The sequence below is a fragment of the Siphateles boraxobius genome, unplaced genomic scaffold (genome assembly GCF_051911475.1).
Source record: "Siphateles boraxobius isolate OS27281-9 unplaced genomic scaffold, OSU_SipBor_1 15, whole genome shotgun sequence".
Taxonomy (NCBI): Eukaryota; Metazoa; Chordata; class Actinopteri; order Cypriniformes; family Leuciscidae; genus Siphateles; species Siphateles boraxobius.
In genome coordinates this window covers 1,626,963-1,650,175 of record NW_027508755.1, presented here as the reverse complement: position 1 = coordinate 1,650,175, position 23,213 = coordinate 1,626,963, and the positions used below count along the sequence as shown (strand labels likewise).

At 36.8% G+C, this 23,213-nt stretch overlaps 1 protein-coding gene across 3 annotated transcripts in view; it reads left to right on the top strand.

Moving 5' to 3' along the window:
* Positions 1-22,690, top strand: part of cep112 (centrosomal protein 112) — a 207,319-nt gene extending 184,629 nt beyond the window's left edge. For all 3 annotated transcript variants that reach the window (XM_077230618.1, XM_077230619.1, XM_077230620.1), the window contains 4 exons: positions 2,101-2,190; positions 12,933-13,034; positions 19,273-19,337; positions 22,472-22,690. In XM_077230618.1, coding sequence (XP_077086733.1) covers positions 2,101-2,190; positions 12,933-13,034; positions 19,273-19,337; positions 22,472-22,475 — 261 coding nt within the window. In that variant the 3' untranslated portion in view covers positions 22,476-22,690. The remainder of the gene's footprint in view (positions 1-2,100; positions 2,191-12,932; positions 13,035-19,272; positions 19,338-22,471) is intronic.
* Positions 22,691-23,213: the final 523 nt, after the last annotated feature.

Here is a 23,213-nt window from a genome sequence, read left to right as displayed (position 1 = left end):
TTCATGTCTTTCTTTCTTCAGTCGAAAAGAAATGAAGGTTTTTGAGGAAAACTTTCCAGGGTTTTTCTCCATATAGTGACTTCAATGGGGTCCAGTGGTTTGAAGGTCCAAATGTGAGTTTCAGTGCAGCTCCAAAGTCCCGACCCCAGACGAGGAATAAGAGTCTTATCTAGACAAACCATCCGCCATTTTATTAAAAAATAAACATTTATATACTTCTTAACCACAAATGCTCGTCTTGCACGTCCACGACTTCACACATGACATAATCACGTTGAAAGGTCACGCTTGACGTACGGGAAAAACTTAATCTCATTTTCTCCTCCAACTTCAAAATCGTGCGACATCGTTGTTTTACCTTTTATTTATTCATTTATTTATTTTATAAACGGCTTTATTCTTTGCACGTTGGCTTTGTAGACACTCGGTCGGTTCTTCATCCTTCGTCACGCGTGTCCTTTCAACGTGATTACGTAGTGTGTGTCGCATCGCAGTGCTAGTGCAAGACGAGCATTTGTGGTTAAAAATTTCTTTGTGACTGAAGAAAGAGAGACATGAACATCTTGGATGACGTGGGAGTGAATAAATTATCAGGAAAGTTTCATTCTGAAGTGAAATAATCCTTTAAGAGTGATGGAGAGTTTTTTGTCCACTGGAAAGGTTTTGAATGGTTTGTGGGTTGAATGATCGACACGGAGGTACCGTACACAGCTGTTGTTTCTCTTTGATTACATCAGCACAGGATGAAGGCTTCTTCGCTCTTACAGTGGGATTTAAACACTGTATTATGTTGCAATTCCTTAAAAAAGCGACTCACTTTTGTTTAGTTTTTTTGGCATAGCATCAATTTTTGACCCTGGATCGATTAGCAGTCAATCGGTCAATTTATATTGCATTACAAAATGTCAGGCCTTGTGTTATGCTGGAACTTTTGCTACCATTTTCCATCCTGCCTTTTACAATTAAACGAGCTGTTTTTGCTTCTGTCTCTTTAAGACCTCCGGCTAATTTCCACGTACTGTCCTTCATCAGGTTTCAGGATGATAAATAGGTGTTTCTATGCAAATGTGGGTGTTCATATGTTAATAATGAGCTGTGAGCAAGCTGTTTGTGTAGCTTAGTATTGTAATGTCCGAAGTTTATAGAGTGTAGTATGAAAATAATGTTTCCATGTCTCCAGGATGTGCTCTTTAAGGATGAGCAACAGCTTTCATATAATCAGACTTAACTGGATTTAGCAGACCTTTAGGCAAACAACTGCTTTCCTGCTCGTTTTCCTAATTTTCATGGTGGATAATCGTAACTGAAGTGTACAGATGTACTAGAAACATCTGGTGTTTCACAAGTTCCCACTGTGATTGCTGAACACTTTGCTGGTTGGCTCTTTAGAAGTATAAATGACAGATTTGGTTTTAAATGGTTTTTAAAATTAAACGATAGGCTGTCGGCTGATCAAACTGTTTATGATGTAATATACCCTTCACTATGGATCTGATCGATGCTTGGTAGGGGTGTAACAATATATCGTGTCACAGTATATTGCAATACAAAAATGCAACAATATGTTTCGTGGATAGTTCACCCAAAATAAAAATTACTGTGCGTGAAAAAATTCAAGTTTACAGAGTTTTAGTGTCAGTACTACAATAAACTACTATATATAAGGTTGAATATAGTGTATAATAATGCAATATTTGTGGGTCCTGATAATGCCAAATGTTACCAGTAAAAATTATTTTAAATATATCTAGTCAGTGAAAGAGTGCAAGCATATTCATCTAAAATAATTCTGTGTTTTCAGCTTCAGAATCATGAATATGTTTATTCTGGTGTCTCTATTGTCCTGTGCTTTGGGTTTCCAGCACAGAGTCCAAGACTATTCATTCACACACACAATGTAACATCAAATTTAGCATTTTAAGCATGATAACACTTTTTGTTATCATAGAGTATCGCAATAATATCGTATCGTGATATGTGTCGAATCGTGACGTGAGGGTATCGTTACACCCCAAATCCTCGGCTTTATTGACAGTGATGCTTCTTTCCTTTAATCTGAACTCTACTTTATCTAACACTTGATTCTCAATTTCCCCACAGGTTCTTCAGGGCCGTGTGGAGACTCTTCAGAAACAGCTGCATGCCGTTGAGAAGAAGCTGATGAGCCGAGAGCTGGAATACCAGGAGCAGGTAAAGTTACTCGGACCCCAAAGTGTGTTCGACGGCCCCTGAAGGGCCAGGAAAACGCCACGTCTCCTCACAGAGTCACTGATATGCACATTTTACACATTCCCTGAGATCCGGCTTCAAGAGCCAGAGCCCTGGGCCAGGAATGCTGTCCTCGTTTCAGAGGGATTTCTCAATAATAACAGGCCACTTTGACCTTGAGTTAGGGAAAAGACAGACAGAGAGAGCTAATTATCTGATTATTAGCTCCTGGAGGGTCTCTGAACCTGGTGTGTGTGTGTGCGTGCGTGCTTGCGTGTGTGTGTGTGTGTGTGTGTGTGTGTGTGTGTGTGTGTGTGTGTGTGTGTGTGTGTGTGTGTGTGTGTGTGTGTGTGTGTGTGTGTGTTTGTGTGTGTGTGTGTGTGTGTGTGTGTGTGTGTGTGTGTGTGTGTGTGCGTGCTTGCGTGTGTGTGTGTTTGTGTGTGTGTGTGTGTGTGTGTGTGTGTGTGTGTGTGTGTGTGTGTGTGTGTGTGTGTGTGTGTGTGTGTGTGTGTGTGTGTGTGTGTGTGTGTGTGTGTGTGTGTGTGTGTGTGTGTGTGTGTGAAAAAACGCTCTTTTGTCCTGAAATCCTCTGGTGACCTTCACTGGGCTCCTCAGACAGTTGTTGGGATGAGGCCTGGGCTGAAGTGTGTGTTAAACTACTGAGGAACAGCTGCACTGAGTTGGCATCGATGCCAAAGATGCCTTTTGTCCAATAGATTAGTGGTCAGATTGTGTCGTGACAAACATAGACAGACGCCTTACAATTAGGGACACGGTTTGCTGTTTGTTGAAGATATCTGGGATTTTCTTAATCAATATATTAAGAAAGTAAACAGGCATGAATGTCAAATTTAAGTTGCAAAATAGTTCAGCATTTAAAAAGCATCTCCAAAATGACGTGTGGCGCTTGTTCAAACAAAAACAATCTCTTTCAAAGCATATTAACATTTATCCACCTTTATAGCTTTAATATTATAGCCTAATGATCATATCTCAATAGATGTAATCAAGTCCCACGGGAATCATGATGTTAATGTTTATAATATCTTAATATATTCATGCCTTGTTATCGTATGAAGCAGATTAAAGTGATAATAAGTTTACCATAGTAAAAAATAAATATACTAAAATGTATTTGAAATACATTTTAGTAAATGGTAAGTATACTACATTTACATATTTATGTACTTAATATAAATACCCTGCGATTGCAGTTTTGGTTTACTAAACTGATATACTTAAAGTCTGCTAAATTGGAAGAACTAATTTTGTTCTTAATGCACTTTAGTTATCCAGAAATAGTGCTTAAATTCAAATAAAGATATACTTGTATATTTGCTTGTGCTAAAGTGGACCTATTGCAAGTATACTTCAGATACATTTTAAATATCTTGCATTTAATGACTGATATTATACATAAAATCATACTATCCTTATTTATAGTGATATTAAAACACCTTTTAGGCTTAATATTATTAAATGTGCATTGTGAAATAAAGAAGAACTCCAAATAAAATGTAATTATAATATTTATATCAGTAATTCTCAAGCGATATGTCAGTAAATACTGTGTTAATGGATTTGTAGTATACTTAGTATGAAATAAATGTATTTTAAGTACATTTTGGTATAGGGTTTTTTAACTAGGGTTTTTTTTTTTCACTTTTTTTCACTAGGGCAAGCAACCAAGCAGTTGAGATATTCTATATAATATATATCGCACCACGTGAGTATATACTGTATGTTTGTGAGTTTAAAGTTGTCTATACTTATATCCAAGATTGTATAAAGAACAGAAATAGCATTTGCAAGCCATTTTACTTCAGTAATGTTTATAATACCCCTGTGTTCGTCACCAATGCTCAATCATCACTTAATTAGTCACTTAACTTCTTTTATTTCTAAAATTAAATTAATTAAAGTAATCTGTGTCCTCAAATGTAATGAGCTTAACTTATAGGATTTGACTTTATGTGTGATATTGTGAGCTAGCAGTAACAATAAGCACTTAAAAGTTCATTTAAAGTTTGTAATTTTACAGTTTTTACTCAATATAGTGAAGTTTTAGCTATATAAAGTATTTGAATGCAGTGTAAAGTTTAATTGTGCATTAAGAAATATCCTTGTTTTTGTGGACTCGATTAAAATAAGTTCAGAGTACTCATAACTATTGTTTTTTAGAAACTTAATTGAATTGAGGTAATCTGTGTCCTCAATTGAAATGAGTTAGCTTAACTTATTGGGTTTTACAGTTTTTTATGTGGATAAAGTTGGCTCTACTTATATATCCAAAATTATATACAGAATAAAAATTGCATTTGCAAGCCACTGTTATTCCGTAATGTTCATACTAGTTCATAATAACCCTATAAAGGACAAAATAAAGCACAAAAGCTTGACAGACATGGAAAAGTGCAGCATGAACATTCTTGAAAACTTCTCCCCAACTTATGCGAATAAAATTGGCTATACTTATATATACACGATTATACAGAATAAAAATAGCATTTGCAAGCCATTTTACTTCTGTAATGTTCATACTAACCCTATAAATGACCAAATAAAGCACAAAAGCTTGACAGACATGAAAAAGTGCAGCATGAGCATTCTTGAAAACTTCTCCCCAACTTTGACATGAGGGTGACACATTTTCATTTTGGGGTGAGCTGTGTCTAAGGTCAATTTTGATTTAATTTTGACTTCAACAAGGAATGTGTTCGCCCACCCCAGACCTCCAGACTTAAGAGCGCCTGCAAAGAACATCTACTCCCACCTCATAAACCCTCACATCTCGAGCGCTGTGTTCGTGAGAGAGAGAGAGAGAGAGCGAGAGAGAGAGAGAGAGAGGATGTGGGGAAATAAAGGCCTGCTCTCTCTCTCTCTCTCTCTCTCTCTCTCTCTCTCTCTCTCTCTCTCTCTCTCTCTCTCTCTCTCTCTTCAGTGCACTGATATTGCCCCAGTTTATCTTCCAAGACATGTCTTTGTAATGCAATCCTCGGCATGCAAAAACAGCCCTCTTTTTGCCCAGACTTCAAACAGATGTTCCTCATCGGTGCTCCGGGCTCCTCCACGCCTGCTTGGCATGAAACGCGTGTGTTTCTGCGCAGTCTCGCTGGATAAGACCGTTACACACACAAAGCCTTCCACAAAGTCCTCCGAGAGGTTTCCTCCTGAGGTGTTATTTTCATATTAGGATGGATTTGACATGTTAGTTAAACAGGAGCGATTCGCTGCATGCTAACTGTGTTCATCTCATCTAGCGCATCTCACTTTTCTGCCGGTCAATCAGCTTCATTTATATAGCGCTTTTCACAATAAAGACAGAGATAACAGGAAAATAATGCAACAAAGTTTGTTTCCAGAAGAAAATATCGTCACAGTCCAGCTTAAGTAAGTTCAGTGATGATTCATTTCTGTTGTAAAGTTATTAATTTAGTTCATTTATATATACAGCCAGCTTCTGATGTAAGCGTGGGATTTCAGTGATATCAGAGAGAACGGGGTAAACTTACAGTCAAACCAAAGTTTATTCAGACACCTTCAACATTTCTTTACATTACCACAGTTTATTCGCTGTAGTTTAGAAAATCAGTTGATATTTCACTGCTCCGTCCTTCTGTTAGACTGTCTCACAGATGAATTATGTTGAATATCTGTCAGCTGTTAAATTTAACTACACAATTAGATAATACCAGTTTAGATCAAACAATTACCAAGCAATGCTTCAGTCTGTTCAGTCTGTGGTGTAAAAAGATCACATTAGCAATTAAAGAAAAAACACTTCAGCAAAACATCGTCAGCTCAAAGTGTCTGAATCATTTTTGCTCCCAAATTTTAATAAATGTTACTGGTAGTCACTGTATGGAAATTTATTTGGGTATAATATGTCACAGTTTGCATTATTTTGTACATCCTCACTTACATAAATGAACTATAGTGTCCTGCACCCACTAGTAAACTGGTGCACCCACTGGTGTCTGAATAATTTTTTGTTTGACTGTTATATAGTGGTGAGCTTAAAAAAACTGCAACAAAAATTACCTTTTGCATTCCAATTGGCTCCAAAAGAGTGTTTCTATGACTTTACAAAGGAGGGAAAAAATATAAAGAGATTGATTATATTGGTCAGAAGAGAAAAAATATATGAAATGTGTCTTCAGCCGCCATATTAAAAGCACTCATGCAACATCCAGTGCTGGGTAGATCACTAAAGGGCCTGATATACTTGAATTGAAACAGTCATACCTATAGACTGAACACGTAATACGCATGTGCGTCAGCGTTTTCATAGATTCGTGTTTTTGAAGTTTACGCGAATTTGATAACAATTTTTCAAAAATCTTACAAACTTCTGTTTCGAGGTTTGTGTTCTCGAGCACCAAACACTGTTTTTGTGCAAATAAACGGCCGGAACGCATTAAAAGTGTTCAGTTTTCTGTTAATACGGTGTCATGTTAGCGCCCCCTAAGTTAATAACTAGTCATCGTTGCAACGGAAGTGAATCAATCAAAACTAACTTTAGCTGGACAATAACTTTATTCTAGAGCTGCTGTAAAGCAAAAACAATCTCTGTTACTGTAATTTCCTGTTATCACTGTAAAGCTGCTTTGAAACAGTCCATATTGTAAAAAGCGCTTTATAAATGAGGGTGACGTAAGGTAATTTCAAGCAATATCAGGCCAAACGAACTTTGGTTGTTTCATTTTTCAGATTGCACCAATAAAATGAGTTGCAAAGGCTTTTTCTAGTTGACTTTAATACTGTATTGTATAAACATATTCAAATAATGTACTACATACATACTGAATATCATTTTTTTTTCCAGTGAGAGGGACATTAGATTTGGCTTTACATTTCCACTCAAAACACTGAAGCTCAGATCTGTTCCTCTCAAGAGCGAGCGCACCGGAGAGTAAGAGCCGTCGTTTTCCATTAGCTTCCCATTACTCCACTGGAGAGGCACTTCATAAATCATACTTCTGCCTCATAACTTCATAAAGAGTCTCCTCCAACCTCTAATTTCTGCTCAGCCTCTTGAAAACACTCCTTTTTCATTTTCATGAGCTATTCAGAGAGCTTCATATACTCAACCGGTGCTCTTGACTCCAGAAACGGCAGTTTTGAGATGCAAAACTGGTTTTCGAGCGGTGCGGGTTTTTGATGTACCCTTGTGAATCTGACAATGTTTTTGTCACTTTGCTGTTTTTTTTTCCTTTTGAATGCTTGTGCACTCTTTCCCTCCCCTCCACCCCTTCATTAGCATACATCAAGCTCCTGATGACATGACAAACTTTATTTGAACATTGAAAGCGCAGAGGTCTTGCTGCTTTCAGCTGGCAGCTGTCAAAAACCCATCCTGCATCGCGCACGCACAATATAAAGACTATATATAGATGAAATAGTGTCGTTTTAAGTGAGAATGGTGTGGAAAAGAGACTGCTGCTCAGTCTTCAAAATAAAGATTGGTTTATTAAACAACAAAGAAAACTTTAAAAGATATAAAAAAGGAAATGAAGATGAAATAGTTTATTAATCATATTGTTCAGTTGTGAAATCTGGAAGCTTTTATATGCGGTTCATTAGTTGCTGGAAGAAGATCAAAAATAAAGCACAAATCCTTATCCACAATGTGACCCGGTGTTTCAGCTGTGATTGTAAGGACCTGTCAGAATTTATTGAGAAAGAAAACCCTGTTTAAATTCAGAGTGATTACGTCCCAGGAATACACTGAGTGTCTGTGCACTTCATGCCACAGTCGAGAATGTGTAAAGGAATAGTGTCCTCAAAAATAATATGTTGGGTTAAATGCGTAATCCACAGAAGGAGAGTCAACTATGTTGTTTTGAACACCACTGACTTTCATTGTATTGGCAAAAACATTTCCACTGAAGAAAGAAAGTCATAAAGGTTTGGATTGATATGATGACAGAATTTCCATTTTTCCAACTAATCTTGGAAGCTTGTTTCCTCCACAGAATAAAAAGTAAAAAAGGTAATTGTGACTTTTTATCTCACAATTCTGACTTTTTGTCTCAGAGTTGCATGATATAAAGTTGCAATTGCTAGATATAAAGTCAGAATTGCCTTTTTTTTCTTTTGTTTCTCAGAATTGCATGTTTATATCTCGCAATTCGGACTTTATAATACGCAATTGGGAGATATAAAGTCAGAATTGCGAGATATAAACATGCAATTCGGAGGAAAAAAAGTCCGAATTGCACGTTTATTTCTTGCAATTGCGAGTTTATATCTCACTATTGTGACTTAATAACACTCAATTCTGACTTTATATAATGAAATTTTGACTTTGTATCATGAAATTCTGACTTTATATAACGCCTTTCAGATGTAAACTCGTAATTGTTCAGATAAAAAGTCGCAATTATCTTTTAAAATGTTTTTATTCTGTGGTGGAAACAAGCTTTCATACTAATACGATTCCATACAAATTCTAACCATTGCATTTGTTTAACATTGTTAAATAAAATTTCATATTTCATTTGGCTTTTTTTTCACCCTAGGAAATGAATGATATTACATCTTTCCAGTTAATCAATTACTCAATAAATAAATACATAGTAAAACAGATTCATAAAAAACAATATTCAGGGAAGACAATTAGCCTATAAGGGCTAATTACTGAACTGGATAATAGATATGGGACTCATTAAGAATGGTCTATAGGGCCTAATAAAGTCTCATGGTTTGCATTTGCAAACTCCACTTGCCTTTTCTTCAAAAAAAAAAAAAGTTGAATTAAAAGTAAAACTGCCATTATAAATGAAGACCAAACTAATCACTGACCGAAAGTGAGCGTTAAGCTGTTGAGGGGTTCTCCACAATCTCACGCATTAACACCTGTAGTGGTAAACCCTTAACAACACACTCCTATTCAGCCATGTTGCCGTTAGCACTCTTTCTCCCTTTCCCTGGCAAACAATCTCGTGCTGAATACGATTACGTGAAGAAAGCTGTACGTAAGTCAAGTCACATTCATTTATAGTTATTTTACCAATATAGATTGTTTCAATGCAGAGAATCAAGGATTGATTCAGAATTGTTTGCCGCTTCCACGTATCCATGTGAACTGGATCCATTTTGACACTGTTTTATCTGTACAGGGATAAAGGCTTTTAGCCAGACACAGTGCTGTACGATGGCTCCTGTTCTCCAGAAACTGACTAGCTCTACATGAAATCAGTTTCCCTCACGGATGCCTTTACCTCCCACTCTCCCAGGCAAACATTCATGGCATGTCTTCTTTATTTACACGTGGGCCTCCCAATACAGTACGCAGGGCTATCTGTGCTGCGGGGAATGTGTATGATGAAGAGGGGAATTGAGATAAAGTCTTGGAGGCTTGTGTAGAGCAATACAACATTCTGTTATCAGTCCAGCATCAACCGCTAGATCTCAAGGACCCTTGGACCAAATATGGTCAGGTATAGGGCTGGGTGTTGATTCAGATGTCCCGATTCGATTCTGATTCACAAGATCTCGATCGATTCCAATTCACAAGATCTCGATTCCGATTCACAAGATCTCGATTTTCGATTCACAAGATCTCGATTCCGATTCACAAGATCTCGATTCAATTCCGATTCACAAGATCTCGATTCAATTTGATTCACAAGATTCGATTCTCAATTCGATTTCGATTCACAAGATCTCAATTTGATTTCGATTCACAAGATCTCAATTCAATTCCGATTCACAAGATGTCGATTCGATTCCGATTCACAAGATTTCGATTCACAAGATCTCCATTCGATTCACAAGATCTCCATTCGATTCCGATTCACAAGATCTCCATCCGATTTAATTACGATTCACAACATCTCAATTTGATTTGTAAGATCTGAATTCGATTTGCAAGATCTCAATTCGATTTGCAAGATTTCAATTCAATTCCAATTTACAAGATCTCGATTCGATTCACAAGATCTCGATTCGATTCCGATTCCCAAGATTTTGATTCGATTCACAAGATCTCAATTCGATCCGATTCCGATTCACAAGATCTTGATTTGATTCCGATTCGCAAGATCTCAATTCGATTCAGATTCACAAGATCTTAATTCGATTCAGATTCACAAGATCTCGATTCGATTCAGATTCACAAGATCTCGATTCGATTCACAAGATCTCGATTCGATTCAGATTCACAAGATCTCAATTCTATTATCGATTTTCGATTCGATGCACTGATTCAGTTATTTAATTTTCACTGGCCCCATCACAAAGAAAGTAATAAATGAATAAATTAGTTATTTTTTTTGGCCCATGTATCCTTGTATTGTAATAAATAAGGTTATGTCACAACCCAGAGCTAAAACTACTAATATAAATTTCAAAGATTATTTTTTTTAAAAAACAAGTAAACAGTCATTAATAATAAAAAAAAGACGAAACTACAAGCAATAACACACATAAATAAATACAATAGAACAGATACAAATGAAATAATCAGTGCTTTTAATGTTTTTCAGGTAGGTCTAACAGTTCTCAGGTACAGAAACTAAATAAAGTAATCAAATTTAAAATAACACTGCATATAATCTTCAATGTCCAAATTAAATAAAGGTAAATCCTTATTATAGTTAAAAAAACGTTATTCAGTAAAGAGCGTGGAGTGAGTTGTTTGTATTTTGTAGTTGAATATAGATGAATGTTAAAAACACAAACATCAAGCAGGAATATCAGCACATGCTGTTTCTCTGCTGTTTACTTAAGCCATAACCGACTATGTTTACTTGAATTCTCGCAAAGGTGGACATTTTGAGATAAATCTGTGTGATTTTGTCCGTTTAAGCGCAAGAGACGTGAAAGAGAATTCATTTTATTACCGGTGTTTGGAAGCTGTCTTGCAAGACTAGTATTAAGATTTTATGTTCAATGTTTGCTGAAATTTGTATACGGAAAAAAGATCGATTCGTGGCTTTTAAGAATCGATATCGAATCGACCACATAAAATAAAATAAAAACGATTAATCAAAAAAATTATAGTCTGTGCTATAATTCTTTTGGGGTTGAATTCTCTCAGACATAAGAAATAAGTAAATTGATTGGCACGTCATGTCAAATGAAGAGGAGGGCAGCAAATGGGGACTCTTGGCTAAATGGCAAAGGCCTGGTCTACAAAAAAAAGAACAGAGAGCTGTGTTCAGATAATGTATACTCTTTGAAGTGGCTTCCAATCCTTTCATTGTACCCTGAAAGATTAATTATAGAAAGCCAGAGCAATCAGTTAAATCCACAACAGGAAAATTATTTTAGGAAAGGCAATCATCTTTCTTGTTGCGCCTCTGTTCCCCTCAAACAAGGCAATATTAAGATGTTTTTAACTTAATATGGTGGACAGAGCCTGTTTAAAGACCATCAAAGATCAAAGCCAGACGAGCCAGTGTTGGAGTCAAGACCCAGATCCCTTAAGACCTAAACCCAGACCAAGACTAGAAACCTTCTTACATTCTCACTAAACTTGGCATGTGGTAGACCATCAGGAGAGTGAACACCAAGTCTAAAAACCAGCATAGACTAGCCCAAAATTACAGTACAAAACGTTTTGTCCTAACCAGCCGAGCGACTCTTTTAGAAACTCCGCCCACACGTTCTTCTGATTGGCTATCGGATATGCAGTCATTTGTGTAATTGTTTGTACCGTACCAGAAGACTTATATATCAATTTGGTGTGGTACAGATATATGTAGGGGAGAGCGGGGCACAACCTTAACGTTTGTAGACTTTTTCAGTTTGTGTAACCAAACTTGGGTTCAGAGTATTTTTTTTTTTTCCTCATTAATTTCACACGTCTAGTACACTTATGTGTTTTTTTTTTCATTATTTTTTTTAATAATTACTATAATTTTTTATTTTAATCATTAAAACAAAAGTAAATTAGTTTGACAACAAACACACCGCAAAACATAGTTCAAAACATAATAATAATTAATAATTTCTCATGGTTTCTCAATAGAATTCATGGGGGCTCATTGTAACGCAGTGTGACAACATGCCCCGCCTGCACAAGCCTGAGTGTTTCTGCTGGTTAGATCCGCATTATAGAACTATCTCAACTGTTAAATAACAGATTGGAGATTTATATCAGAGAAAAATATCAGATTTGTCTAATTTCAAATAAACACTAAAAACAGAGATGAAAGTAAGACATTTACTTTGCTTTGGTTAAATAAATGTTCAGTGATATCTTCCAAAGATTTCTGAATTTTGGTACTATGTTTTCTCTATATAGTATTGATATGCCAACTAGTAAATACACTAAGTTTCGTCATTCTGGCATGTGTGGAAGTATTTAAAACAAGTGTGTTACATCTAGCCGTGCGTTAGTTTGTGCCCCTGCTTACCTCTACAATTGTAGCACTAACCATGACACAGATATCCACGTGACTTATAAAACAGACTCTTATCAGTTTGGCCTCGGAAAAAAGCATAGTTTTCTCTTTTCTCTGAAAGGGTCCTCTCAAAAGGGTCCTCTCGTGACCTTGGTGTGTCTTCAGTGAAGCATGATTTGTTAATTCTTCAGCTTGTTGACAAGAACAAGTCTCTCTACTTGAGTATGTTCATACAACATGCATGTGTGTAGTTTGTACTTGCTAGACAGGCAGTTCTAGTTTGCGCCACAGCTATAGTTCATTGAGGACTGACCACAGTGTTTGGCAGCCGTTATTACGTGTTTTAAACTCTTCCCATCTCTCCTTGTGTAGATCACACATGTCCATCAGGAGTGTGAGTTGAAGATTAAAGGCCTGATGCCTGCAGAGCTACAGCAGGAGCTGAACGACACCATCACCTCGCTGAAGTCACAGGTGATCAACCTAATACACACACCACAAGAGCTCACACTGGACACACATACACAAATCTATGTTGAGTGTTTACATTTATTTTGTAAGGCAGGTAAGAAAAATATGGAAGCTTGTTTCTGCCACAGAATAAAACATTTTATAAGATAATTGCGACTTTTTATCTCACAATTGCAAGTTTAGATCGTGCAATTCTTACTTTATTTCTCAGATTTGCGAGATAGAAACTCACAATTACGTGTTATAAAGTCAGAGTCTGACTTTTTGTCTCAGAATTGCATGTTTATATCTCGCAATTCTGACTTTATAACACGCAATTGCGACTTTATATCATGCAATTCTGACTTTACATCTCCCAATTGCGTGTTATAAAATCAGAATTGCGAGATATAAACATGCAATTCTGAGAAAAAGTCAGAATTGCGAGTTTATTTCTAGAAATTCCATTTTTATATCTCACAAATCTGACTTTATAACATGCAATTGCAACTCTATATCGATCAATTCTGACTTTGTAACTCAAACTTGAGTTTATAACTTTATAACTCTGACTTTAAAATTCAGAATTGTGAGATAAAAAGTCGCAGTTACCTTTTTTTATTCTGTGGTGGAAACAAGCTTCCATAGAAAAACCACCACCACAGATACATCTGGACAGTTTCATATACATGGACTCGATCTCAACCGATTCATAAACACACCTGGATCACTTATGTATAGACAGCATGATGTGCATTATAAGACGGATAGTTCCTGAATACCGGCAGCTTGGATTGGCGATGACTTCCTGCAAACAGTCCCGGGGAAAACAGCTCGAAAGCCAGAGAAGTGCGGAAGTACATCACTCATAATCGCAAAATAAACCCAGACAGTTTGATTGGCATGTGAAGTGGTGGAGTTTATTTTGTGGGAATGAGCAACTGGAGGAACATTATCTCACTTCTTACATGACTACTTACCAAATAAATACATTCAAAATATCTCTGTTTATCTGTATTAAATTATTATTCTCTCCAACCTCCAATTATTATTCTCTTTACCATCACCAGTGAGTACCACAAGGTTCAGTGCTAGGACCGCTCAGATTTCTTAAAGCAGTTTTCCAGTTTAGTCTTTATTTATTTATTTGTACTTTACTTTGTACTTTATTTGCTATATAGTGATTCTAATTTGTAGGGCACAAGAAAACAAAATGCTATTTTTCTTTTATCCACAAAAAAATAAAACACGTTACAAATTATTTTTACAATGAAAGTAGAACCATGTGATAGACTGGCCATCCATCTATCCATGTGGTGTGTTTCCCGAAAGTGTATTGTCGCAAATAGGAGGTTAAACCATGTTGGTTAATGATGTCACGCTGGTGGTGGATTATAACTTATTTTAATGAATCTGTTTGAGATCGAATTAATGCTAGATGTTTTGCTATAAATTTTCTTCAGTTATTTTGCTTTTATTTCCAGATTCAATCATAGGCTCGTTCTTGCGCACTAGAGCACGTTCACACATGCGCACTCTTCAAAAACAACGCTTTAAATCCCTTAACAAACTAAAAAATGTAAATGACATTTGTGTATTCTAAATAAAAGATATAGATTGTACTGAATGTCAGCTTGCTTATTTGGCTTAAGATACGGATTTATTGAGTCGACATGTCATGCAAACAAGAAACTCTGCTTCTAACCACAGGACGAAAGCTGTTGTTCCAAACACACAAGTTTGCGATGCTGTTTGTGAATGTTCGTTGGAACTATGGTTTCGGGAAACACTGACTCGTTGAACTCCTGATAACGACAGAACTTGTGACTATAGTTAGCTAACGATGCTTATGGGAAACGCACTCCTGGGTGTTTCCCTGCCTATGGCCAGAGATGCTGGGATAGACTCCACCATCACAATGACCCTGAATAGGACAAGGCAAAGAATGGATGAAAGAGCAGGACTATAATATCACTGCAAGTCTCTTCATTGGCTGCCAGTTTCTTCTAATTGCATGCAAAACACAAAAGCTAATGCATCACATTCAACTCATCATCAAACAGCTCACCCAAGCCTGGCTACAATTAACTAATTCTGGCCACACAACTCTCCCTTTTCTCCACACGAAGAGTCCTGTTTGTCCAGATCATGGAACATAACTCTACAGGCTGTAAAACAACTTTTGTTCCTTTTTACACAAATTATGTATATATTGGCCAATTATTGATTAGCAAAGACTTCATTTTGCACAGTTCCTTGCACAATAAAATGCTATATCCTCAAATCACCTTTATCTACATGATTTGTAAACTAATATGTTTTGGCATTTGCATCACATAACCAGCTCCATATGTATGTATATCTTTTCTGATAGCTTTGATAGCTCTCGATACTGAGAGCTCAGGTACGAATTACGTGAAACACGAGTCACGGCACTCCACAAAAGAGCTCGAGGCCTCACAGAAGCAAGCTAAGATGACATGGTTTCTTCAGCAAATGCATTTTTTTATCTCACGTATTTAGGCGCCTCTCACCGGACATGTAATTTCCGGACTGTCATGATACATGCATTAACCAACGCAACAGAATGTCATGTTTAACTGTTTCTGAACATTTAACACTGAAGTCACTGAACATTTCAGTTTATTGTTTCTAACGTATTTATCATGTGTTTTATACATAGTAAAAAAAAAATATGGACGTAGTGTCCGTGACGTCGCCTGGTTTCTGAAGAGAATTTTTAAAGCCCAAAGTGGGTGGAGCCGGCCGTCATCATCTTGGCAGAGCGTCACTCCCGGATAAACTGAAAATGTGCAGCGAGGCGGATTAGCTGACGAGACGTGATGCTAACAGACAGCAAACAAATCAGCGGCAATCCACCTGTCACTCAAGTGGCCACGCCCTTAATTATGTACAACTTCAAGGCTTAATATAAAATTTAAACGGATGAGTTATAAAAAATCCCCCCCCCCCCTCGCAGTTGTCATAAAGTGCAAAATTAGCTTTATAGACCAAAAACACTTTTTGCACCAGGCTGTAAACATGTTTTTTTTTTTTTTGCTGTAAAGTTGGGAATTTAACATGAGGGTCTAAGGGATTTATAGCCTAGAAATCTAGACGCACCCTAGCGGCAGCAAAAAATATATTTTTACTGCAAAGTGTGGTCTAGCAACTCTCCGTTGGTCTGGTCAGGCCAATCACATTGTGTATAGAGTTGGTGGGCGGCCTTAACATAATGACGGCAGAGTTGTGACGGTTCCGCGTGATTTCCATAGGTGATCTGCGACTTGAAAACAAAGAAGATGCTGCTGGCGAATAGCGGTCTTTCAAATCGGCTTTGGCCACGACGATGGATGACTTGGAGTTAAGAGAACGTCACTTAAGTCATTCTTAAAAAAGGAATATGTGTTCGGAGTTTTGACGACCGGATACGGCTAAAGTTTAATATAGACCTATCAACTAGCTCCGCTGGTGGAAAAACGCATGGGACTCACAGCCGTTCGTTGCTCTGGGGTGCGTTTCCCAAAAGCATCGTTGGCCAACTATGATCGCAATTTCCATTGAACTCTATTGGTAACGACGCAACTTGCAACCATAGTTGGCTTTGGGAAACGTATCCCTGGTTGGTTGTAGCGCTGTCCTATTGCGTGCAGAGGGAATTTGAACTGTTTATCCCGCCCCTCGGATTGAGGTATGCCAATTGTGAGTTCCCAGCCCTAACATCTTGATAGGTCTGTCTTGCCAGGCTATGGGATTGACTCTCTTCTGGAGAATGTCTCTAGTGGCCAGTCGATGAATTGCAGTTTAAGTCACTTCTGTGTTGGATTCAAGAGAGAGACACGAAGATTGGTTTCTTTGTTTTTAGCTCTTTCTATGAATTCCTGCGCATGCGTTCAGTCCACTTTGGTGTCTCATATGCGATCGCAGCATCAACTAATAATGCAGAGCAGTCAGACCTCACGTCTTTGAACTCAAGTGGCTCTTGTTTATTTGATTTCTTGGGAAGGGGAGGGGGTAACAAGTGCTGCGAGTTCCTCCATAGACATGGATCTAATTTGGCCATGAGGCTTTGATGTCTCCGGTCCAGTTCATCTCCTCATGTGCAATTACACCCGCCAGCCACATTAATACAGGCTTCAAGGGCTCCGGCCAGGGTCTTATTAGTTACAGTCGGCCTTGTTCTACACGAGTCTGTAGCAAGAGCATTTTTGTTAAACATTTCAAATCTAAACAATAGCTCCATTTTGTCAGGCTTGGTCCGGGCCCCTTAAACAACATTTCCAGATCACAGTTCAAAGACCCCGGCGCACGCCTCTGAATAGCTCTGACCAGATTTTTCTGGAATCGCAGACACAGCTCTGTGATCTGATATGTTTATGCGTTGTAATTGGTGACCAGCATGGCCTCCGATGTCCTTGAATATTTCGAGAATTGCACATTGCAGTGCATTATTTTAACAAAACCAGCGGCAGTTGAGGAATCTTAACCATAGTCATTCTTTTGAGAGTCAGAGGCATGCATTTGCAAGGATGGTAACATTAGATTTGCTTTGAGGTTTTGCTCTGTTCTGTGTATCTTTGTTTCCTGGAAAATCGGCGCAGAACAATGTGCATTCTTTTCAGACTCATGCAAACTTTAAAAAGACAGAATTCACCAAGTGTATTTGGTTACTGTAATGGCATACTGTAAACATTTTTGTTACACACTATTGTTACAAATTAGCAAAAGTTCAAAGTAACTTTTAGACTTTAAAGGGGTTGCAAAAATGTATGTATTTTTCTTGAGGTCCAATTATAGTGTATGTCAAGTTTTTGTGCACTAACAATAATTGTCACTAGCGTTGGGGAAAGTTACTTTAAAAATAATCAATTACAATATTGCGTTACTCCCTAAAAAGTAATTCATTGATTTAAAATAGTTACTTTTTATCTAAAGGAATGTGTTACGTTACTTTTGCATTACTTTTTCTCATCTGGGCTTGGCATGCATGTTTGTTATTTTGCTTTTTAAATTTTATTTGTGGCAAATGTAAAGGCCACTTCACACCTAAAGTGAAAGGAATAATCCTCAGGCTGAAGGAACTGCATATTCACTCCTGTACAGTAGAGGGCGCCGCTCAAACAAACCTTTCGTTCAACCAAAAACTATAGAAAAACGTTTCACTCCTATTACTTGAGAAACTGCAACGCGCAATAATGCCGAGTAAGTCCCACCTTCTAAAGTGAATGAGCCAATCACTGATTGGCAAAGTCATTGTGTCACTGCATCTCCCGTGAGAAACCCCGTTCCCATAGAAACCTGAAACTCGCTCTTATGACTGCACACTCGTCTAGCTCTTTTTAATGCTATTTGAGCATAATCATGTCAGATTGTGTTGCTGATTTGAAATATGTTAAGTAATATGTTATGTATAATAAGAAATATGTTAACTTTCGTTTACTTTTTTGTACTCCGATACCACTGCAAAAACTACTAGCCTAACTAATAAAGTTCAATGCAAGAAAAAAGTACTCATTTTTGATGTAGTGATGAACCCTACTTGGTTTGGATACAGTGTAAGTGGTTCCTAATATAATAAACATACATTGTGAAAATAACGAGTTATTGGAGTATGTTTTATAAGAAAATACTATTTCATTCTTTCTACTTCAATACTTCATAATAAATAATTATGGTACTTGCACTTATTTGTAAAATTTACTAGCAATCTCTGAGTGAAAATTGGGTTAAAAGCAGTCCTTGTTACAGTGTAATTATACAATTAAGTATTGAGTAATAATAATTAACAACATGTACTTTCTATGGTTTGATCGTTGCATGTAGTTATGTATAACTTATAGTTATTACTATAGAAACTTGTAACAAGGACACTGTATAATAAAGTGGGCTATACTTTATTTTACAGTGTCCTTGTTAGATATGTAATACAGTGTAACAAAAATACCTTAAAATAAAGGGTTACACTTTATTTGAAGGTATCATTAATTAACTACATGTACTTACAATAGGGTTAGGGTAGATTAGGGTTTGGTTACATGTAATCATGCATAATTTACTGTTATTACTACGGTACGTACATGTAACATGTAACAAAGACACTGTAATATAAAGTGTTACCGGGTTTGGTTTAGGGTAGTTGTATGTAATTATGCATAATTAATAGTTATTGCTATAGTAACTATATGTAACATGTAACAATGACACTGTAAAATGAAGTCCTCCCCCCCGTGTCCCACTAAGCTTGAGGTGTGTTTGTGTGCAGGTGAATTTTCTACAGAAGAGAGCGTCAGTGTTACAGGAGCAGCTCGATGCTGGACACATCAGGAGGTGAGGCTGGCTATATATATATATATATATATATATATATATATATATAAATACACACACACTCATGTCTGAATGAAGTGCATGAGGCACTCCAGTGTTTCCACACACTTTGCTTTGGTGTTTGGGTATGGTTTAGTTAATGATACAAAAAGGGTCTAATCTGAGTTTCTTTTTACATGCTGTTAAAAGGTCATACAATGTGAAGCTGTGTAACTTGATGCCAAGATGTGGCCTATAACAGCCTGGAGATTGGAGATTAAACCACTTAAAATGAGTGAAATCACTTCAATAAAGGAAAATATAGTAAAGTGCAACATGTCTCTCATATCGGCTACATAAAATTATAATGAGAACATTATTATAATTGTGTGTTTGGGGCATGAATTTTAATGGTGAGACTTTTGTTTTTGTAATGAGGTTAAAATTAATTTAAAATTTGTTTAGAGTTAATTTATCCGCCAATATATTGGTTATCGGCTTCCAAATATAAAGCATTATCGGTTACCGTATTGGCCAAAATTGTCATATCGGTGCATCCCTAGTTTTGGCTAAATACAGGTGTGAGTCCAACACATTTATAAATTGCCTCTGAAAGCTGTATTTGGTAGATTCCCCCACTTTCCGTCTTGTGTTGCAGTGTAGTGAATAATATATGTAGTGTTGAAATAAAGCCTGAAGGAGAGACCGTGATGATCGGTCAGTTACAGCAATCACTCCTGTGTTTATTCTGCCGGCAGATCCTACCGGGAACTTACATTTAAGAGTTAAAAATTACAATTTGAAGTGATTTTGTTTCCCTTTATTTTTATTCCAAAGACCAATGCTATTGTTTAGGCAGAGATTGCATTTTTTTTACATTTTCAATCCCTCCCCAACCAACCTTGAACAAACTCCCTTAGATGATGTTAGTTAACAGTAATGGTACAAAAAAACTTTTTTATTAAAATAATAATACTAGCAATAAAGAAATGCAATAGTTAAATAAATAATGTTCAAGTGATTTTGAGCAGAATAACAAGGAAATCCCACACACTATCAATACTTGCAAACGAGTATCAACATTTTATTAGCAACGTTTCGGTCTCATGACCATCATCAGGCATATACACAGCAAAATCCCCAGAGTTAAATTAAGTTTGCTCAGAGAACATTTGGTCCCTCTCTACAGAGAGTTAAAATAACTCTGTATCAGAGTTTATGAGATACTTAAGTGATTAATTAAGTGATGATTGGGCATTAATGATGAACACCTGCTGTCAACAAGCAGAATCACTGAATGAAAGAGAAAAAACAAGAACAAAAAAAGAGAAACACAAGAACTACAAATAACTTACAGCCACAGCCTTAGATGAAATCAACTGAAGATAAAATAAATCTCTGAAGATCTCAGCAGAGGAGGATTAAACAACTCCACAAACAGCATTACCAGCTTCACTTATTACTAACCAGACTGACTTTATTTCTGTCAGACGTCTACAGAAGTTCTTATTGAGAATTAACAGAGGTTTAGGTGTTGACGATTTATTGAAAATGGTTGATCACCATTATGGTGACTAGTGTTTCATTTAGTTGGGCAATATGACTCTTAGCTTTTTTTTATGAGGTTGTGGTTTTTTGTAACAGCTTTTACCAAAAAAACATAATTTGTTGCAAAGAAAGCCAGAAGCAAAGGTGATCAGGTGATATAGTTTTCAACAACAAAAAGTAGAATGATGCATTTCTCATCACAGTCCAAAAGTGGTCATTCGGTGTTAATAGATTGTATTCAATAACAATACTCTCTTGCCACAGATTGTACATTTTTAAATTTTTAAATACATAATGGCCGAATGTATTTATTTAAGACACAGACATCAAGAATCAGCATATGAATCTCAACAATGGTGACATGTTTCATGCCGCAATGCATCATGGGAGCCATGAGTTTTATACTATTGTGGCTTCCAGCATGCATTGCGGCATGAAGCATGTCACCATTGTTGAGATTCATATGCCGATTATTGATGTCTTTGTCTCAAAAAAAATAAATCCCCATAATGTATGTTAAAAATCTAAATTAATTAGATATAAATGCATTATTCTATTTATTGTTATTGAAAATTATATCACCTGATCATCTTTGTTTCTGGCTTTCTTTGTAACAAAGTACGTGTTTTAGTTAAAATTGTTACAAGAACCACAAACTCGCAAAAAAAGCCAAGAGTCAAACTGCACTCATCACCATAATGGTGATCAAACATTTTCTGTTAATCGTCAACATCTGAACCTCAATAATTCTCAATAAAACCTTCTGTAGACGTATAACACAAATAAAGTAAATCTGGTTAGTAATAAGTGAAGCTGGTAAGGCTGTTTAATTTTAAACATTCCTCCTCTCCTGAGATCTTCAGAGATTTAATGTCTTTTGTCTTAATTAGATTTCATCGAATGCTGTGGCTAGAAGTTTCTCTTTTTTTCTGTTCTTGTTGTTCCTCTTTCCTTCAGTGATTCTGCTTGTTGACAGCAGGTGTTCATCATTAATGCCCAAGCATCACTTAATTAATCACTTAAGTATCAGTATTTAGTAATGATGGAGTTATTTTAACTCTCTGTAGAGAGGGGCGAAATGTTCTCTGAGCAGAGTTAATTTAACTCTAGGGATTTTGCTCTGTATACAACATTTATTAATTATTATATTTATATGTGTCATGTTTTTTGCATTGATGATTTAGACTATTTAAATCAAGAAATATCAGAATAGATTGATATAAAGAATGTTTGGTAGAATGACAGTTGCAGTTTCACATCAACACTTGTGATATTTTATCTATATTTAGTATTTCCATCAACTATATCAGTATTGTGATTTTTTTTTTATTATGAAAAAAATCCTTGGATAGAAACTTGACTTATGAATAGTTTGTGTTTTATGTGTGAAACTAAGGCTTCATGTGTGTCCACTTTCTGCACAAGAAGTCAGGGCTTACACGAACAAGAGTTTGCACTGTTTAAATCTGATTTTTGATAAACTAGTTAAAAAAACACGTTTCATTTTATTTCTCATAATCACTATCTCTCTCTCTCTCTCTCTCTCTCTCTCTCTCTCTCTCTCTCTCTCTCTCTCTCTCTCTCTCTCTCTCTCTCTCACCGTATAGGTAGTGGATGATATTAGTCCATTAATGTGTCCTCATGGGAGCCATCCTCATCCTCGCTCACTCACGCTGATCTCGTCTGATGTGCCATATTTTACAGCCATATTTATGTACCTAGTCTTTTGTTGTTGGATTCATTGTTAATTATAATGTTCATCAGAGAAATACGTCAGTTGTTTTTATTTCTCTCATCATTATTATTAAATGGTTTCTTAAATTCCAGACTTTGCGTTGTTGTCATTTTCGTGTTGGTGAAGTGTGTGATTTGTCAGTGCCTCTTGTGGAACTGAATGCTATTGCAACAATAATGACCGTTAAAGCAGAACTACGTAACTTTTTTACCTTAACCAAACAGGTTTGGAGTCATTGTAATATTTAGATTACTGATTTCGTGTTGAATGGTGGTCGTCTCGCACCCCCCAGGTGCCTGTGAGCCGCAAAACCACCCTTGCAACTTTGGGCCGGCGAGGTCTCAGGTCTCGCGAGGTAACGAATTGCTTTATGGCACATACACGCACCCCATCCAGGATACGGCTAGCTATAAGAACAACTATCGTCCCATGGCAAAGCCGGCATATAAGAAGCAGAAAGCTAGAAAAGCATTGTCGGAGGAACAGAGAAAGAGGAAATGGCAGACTGACCGAGCGAGGAGTCAGACACGAGTTAAACATCGGACCTGCGTTTCCAGAATGGCGAAAAAAAACGAAGAAAGCACGGTCGGTAGAGTCTAGAAAAAGGTAACAAG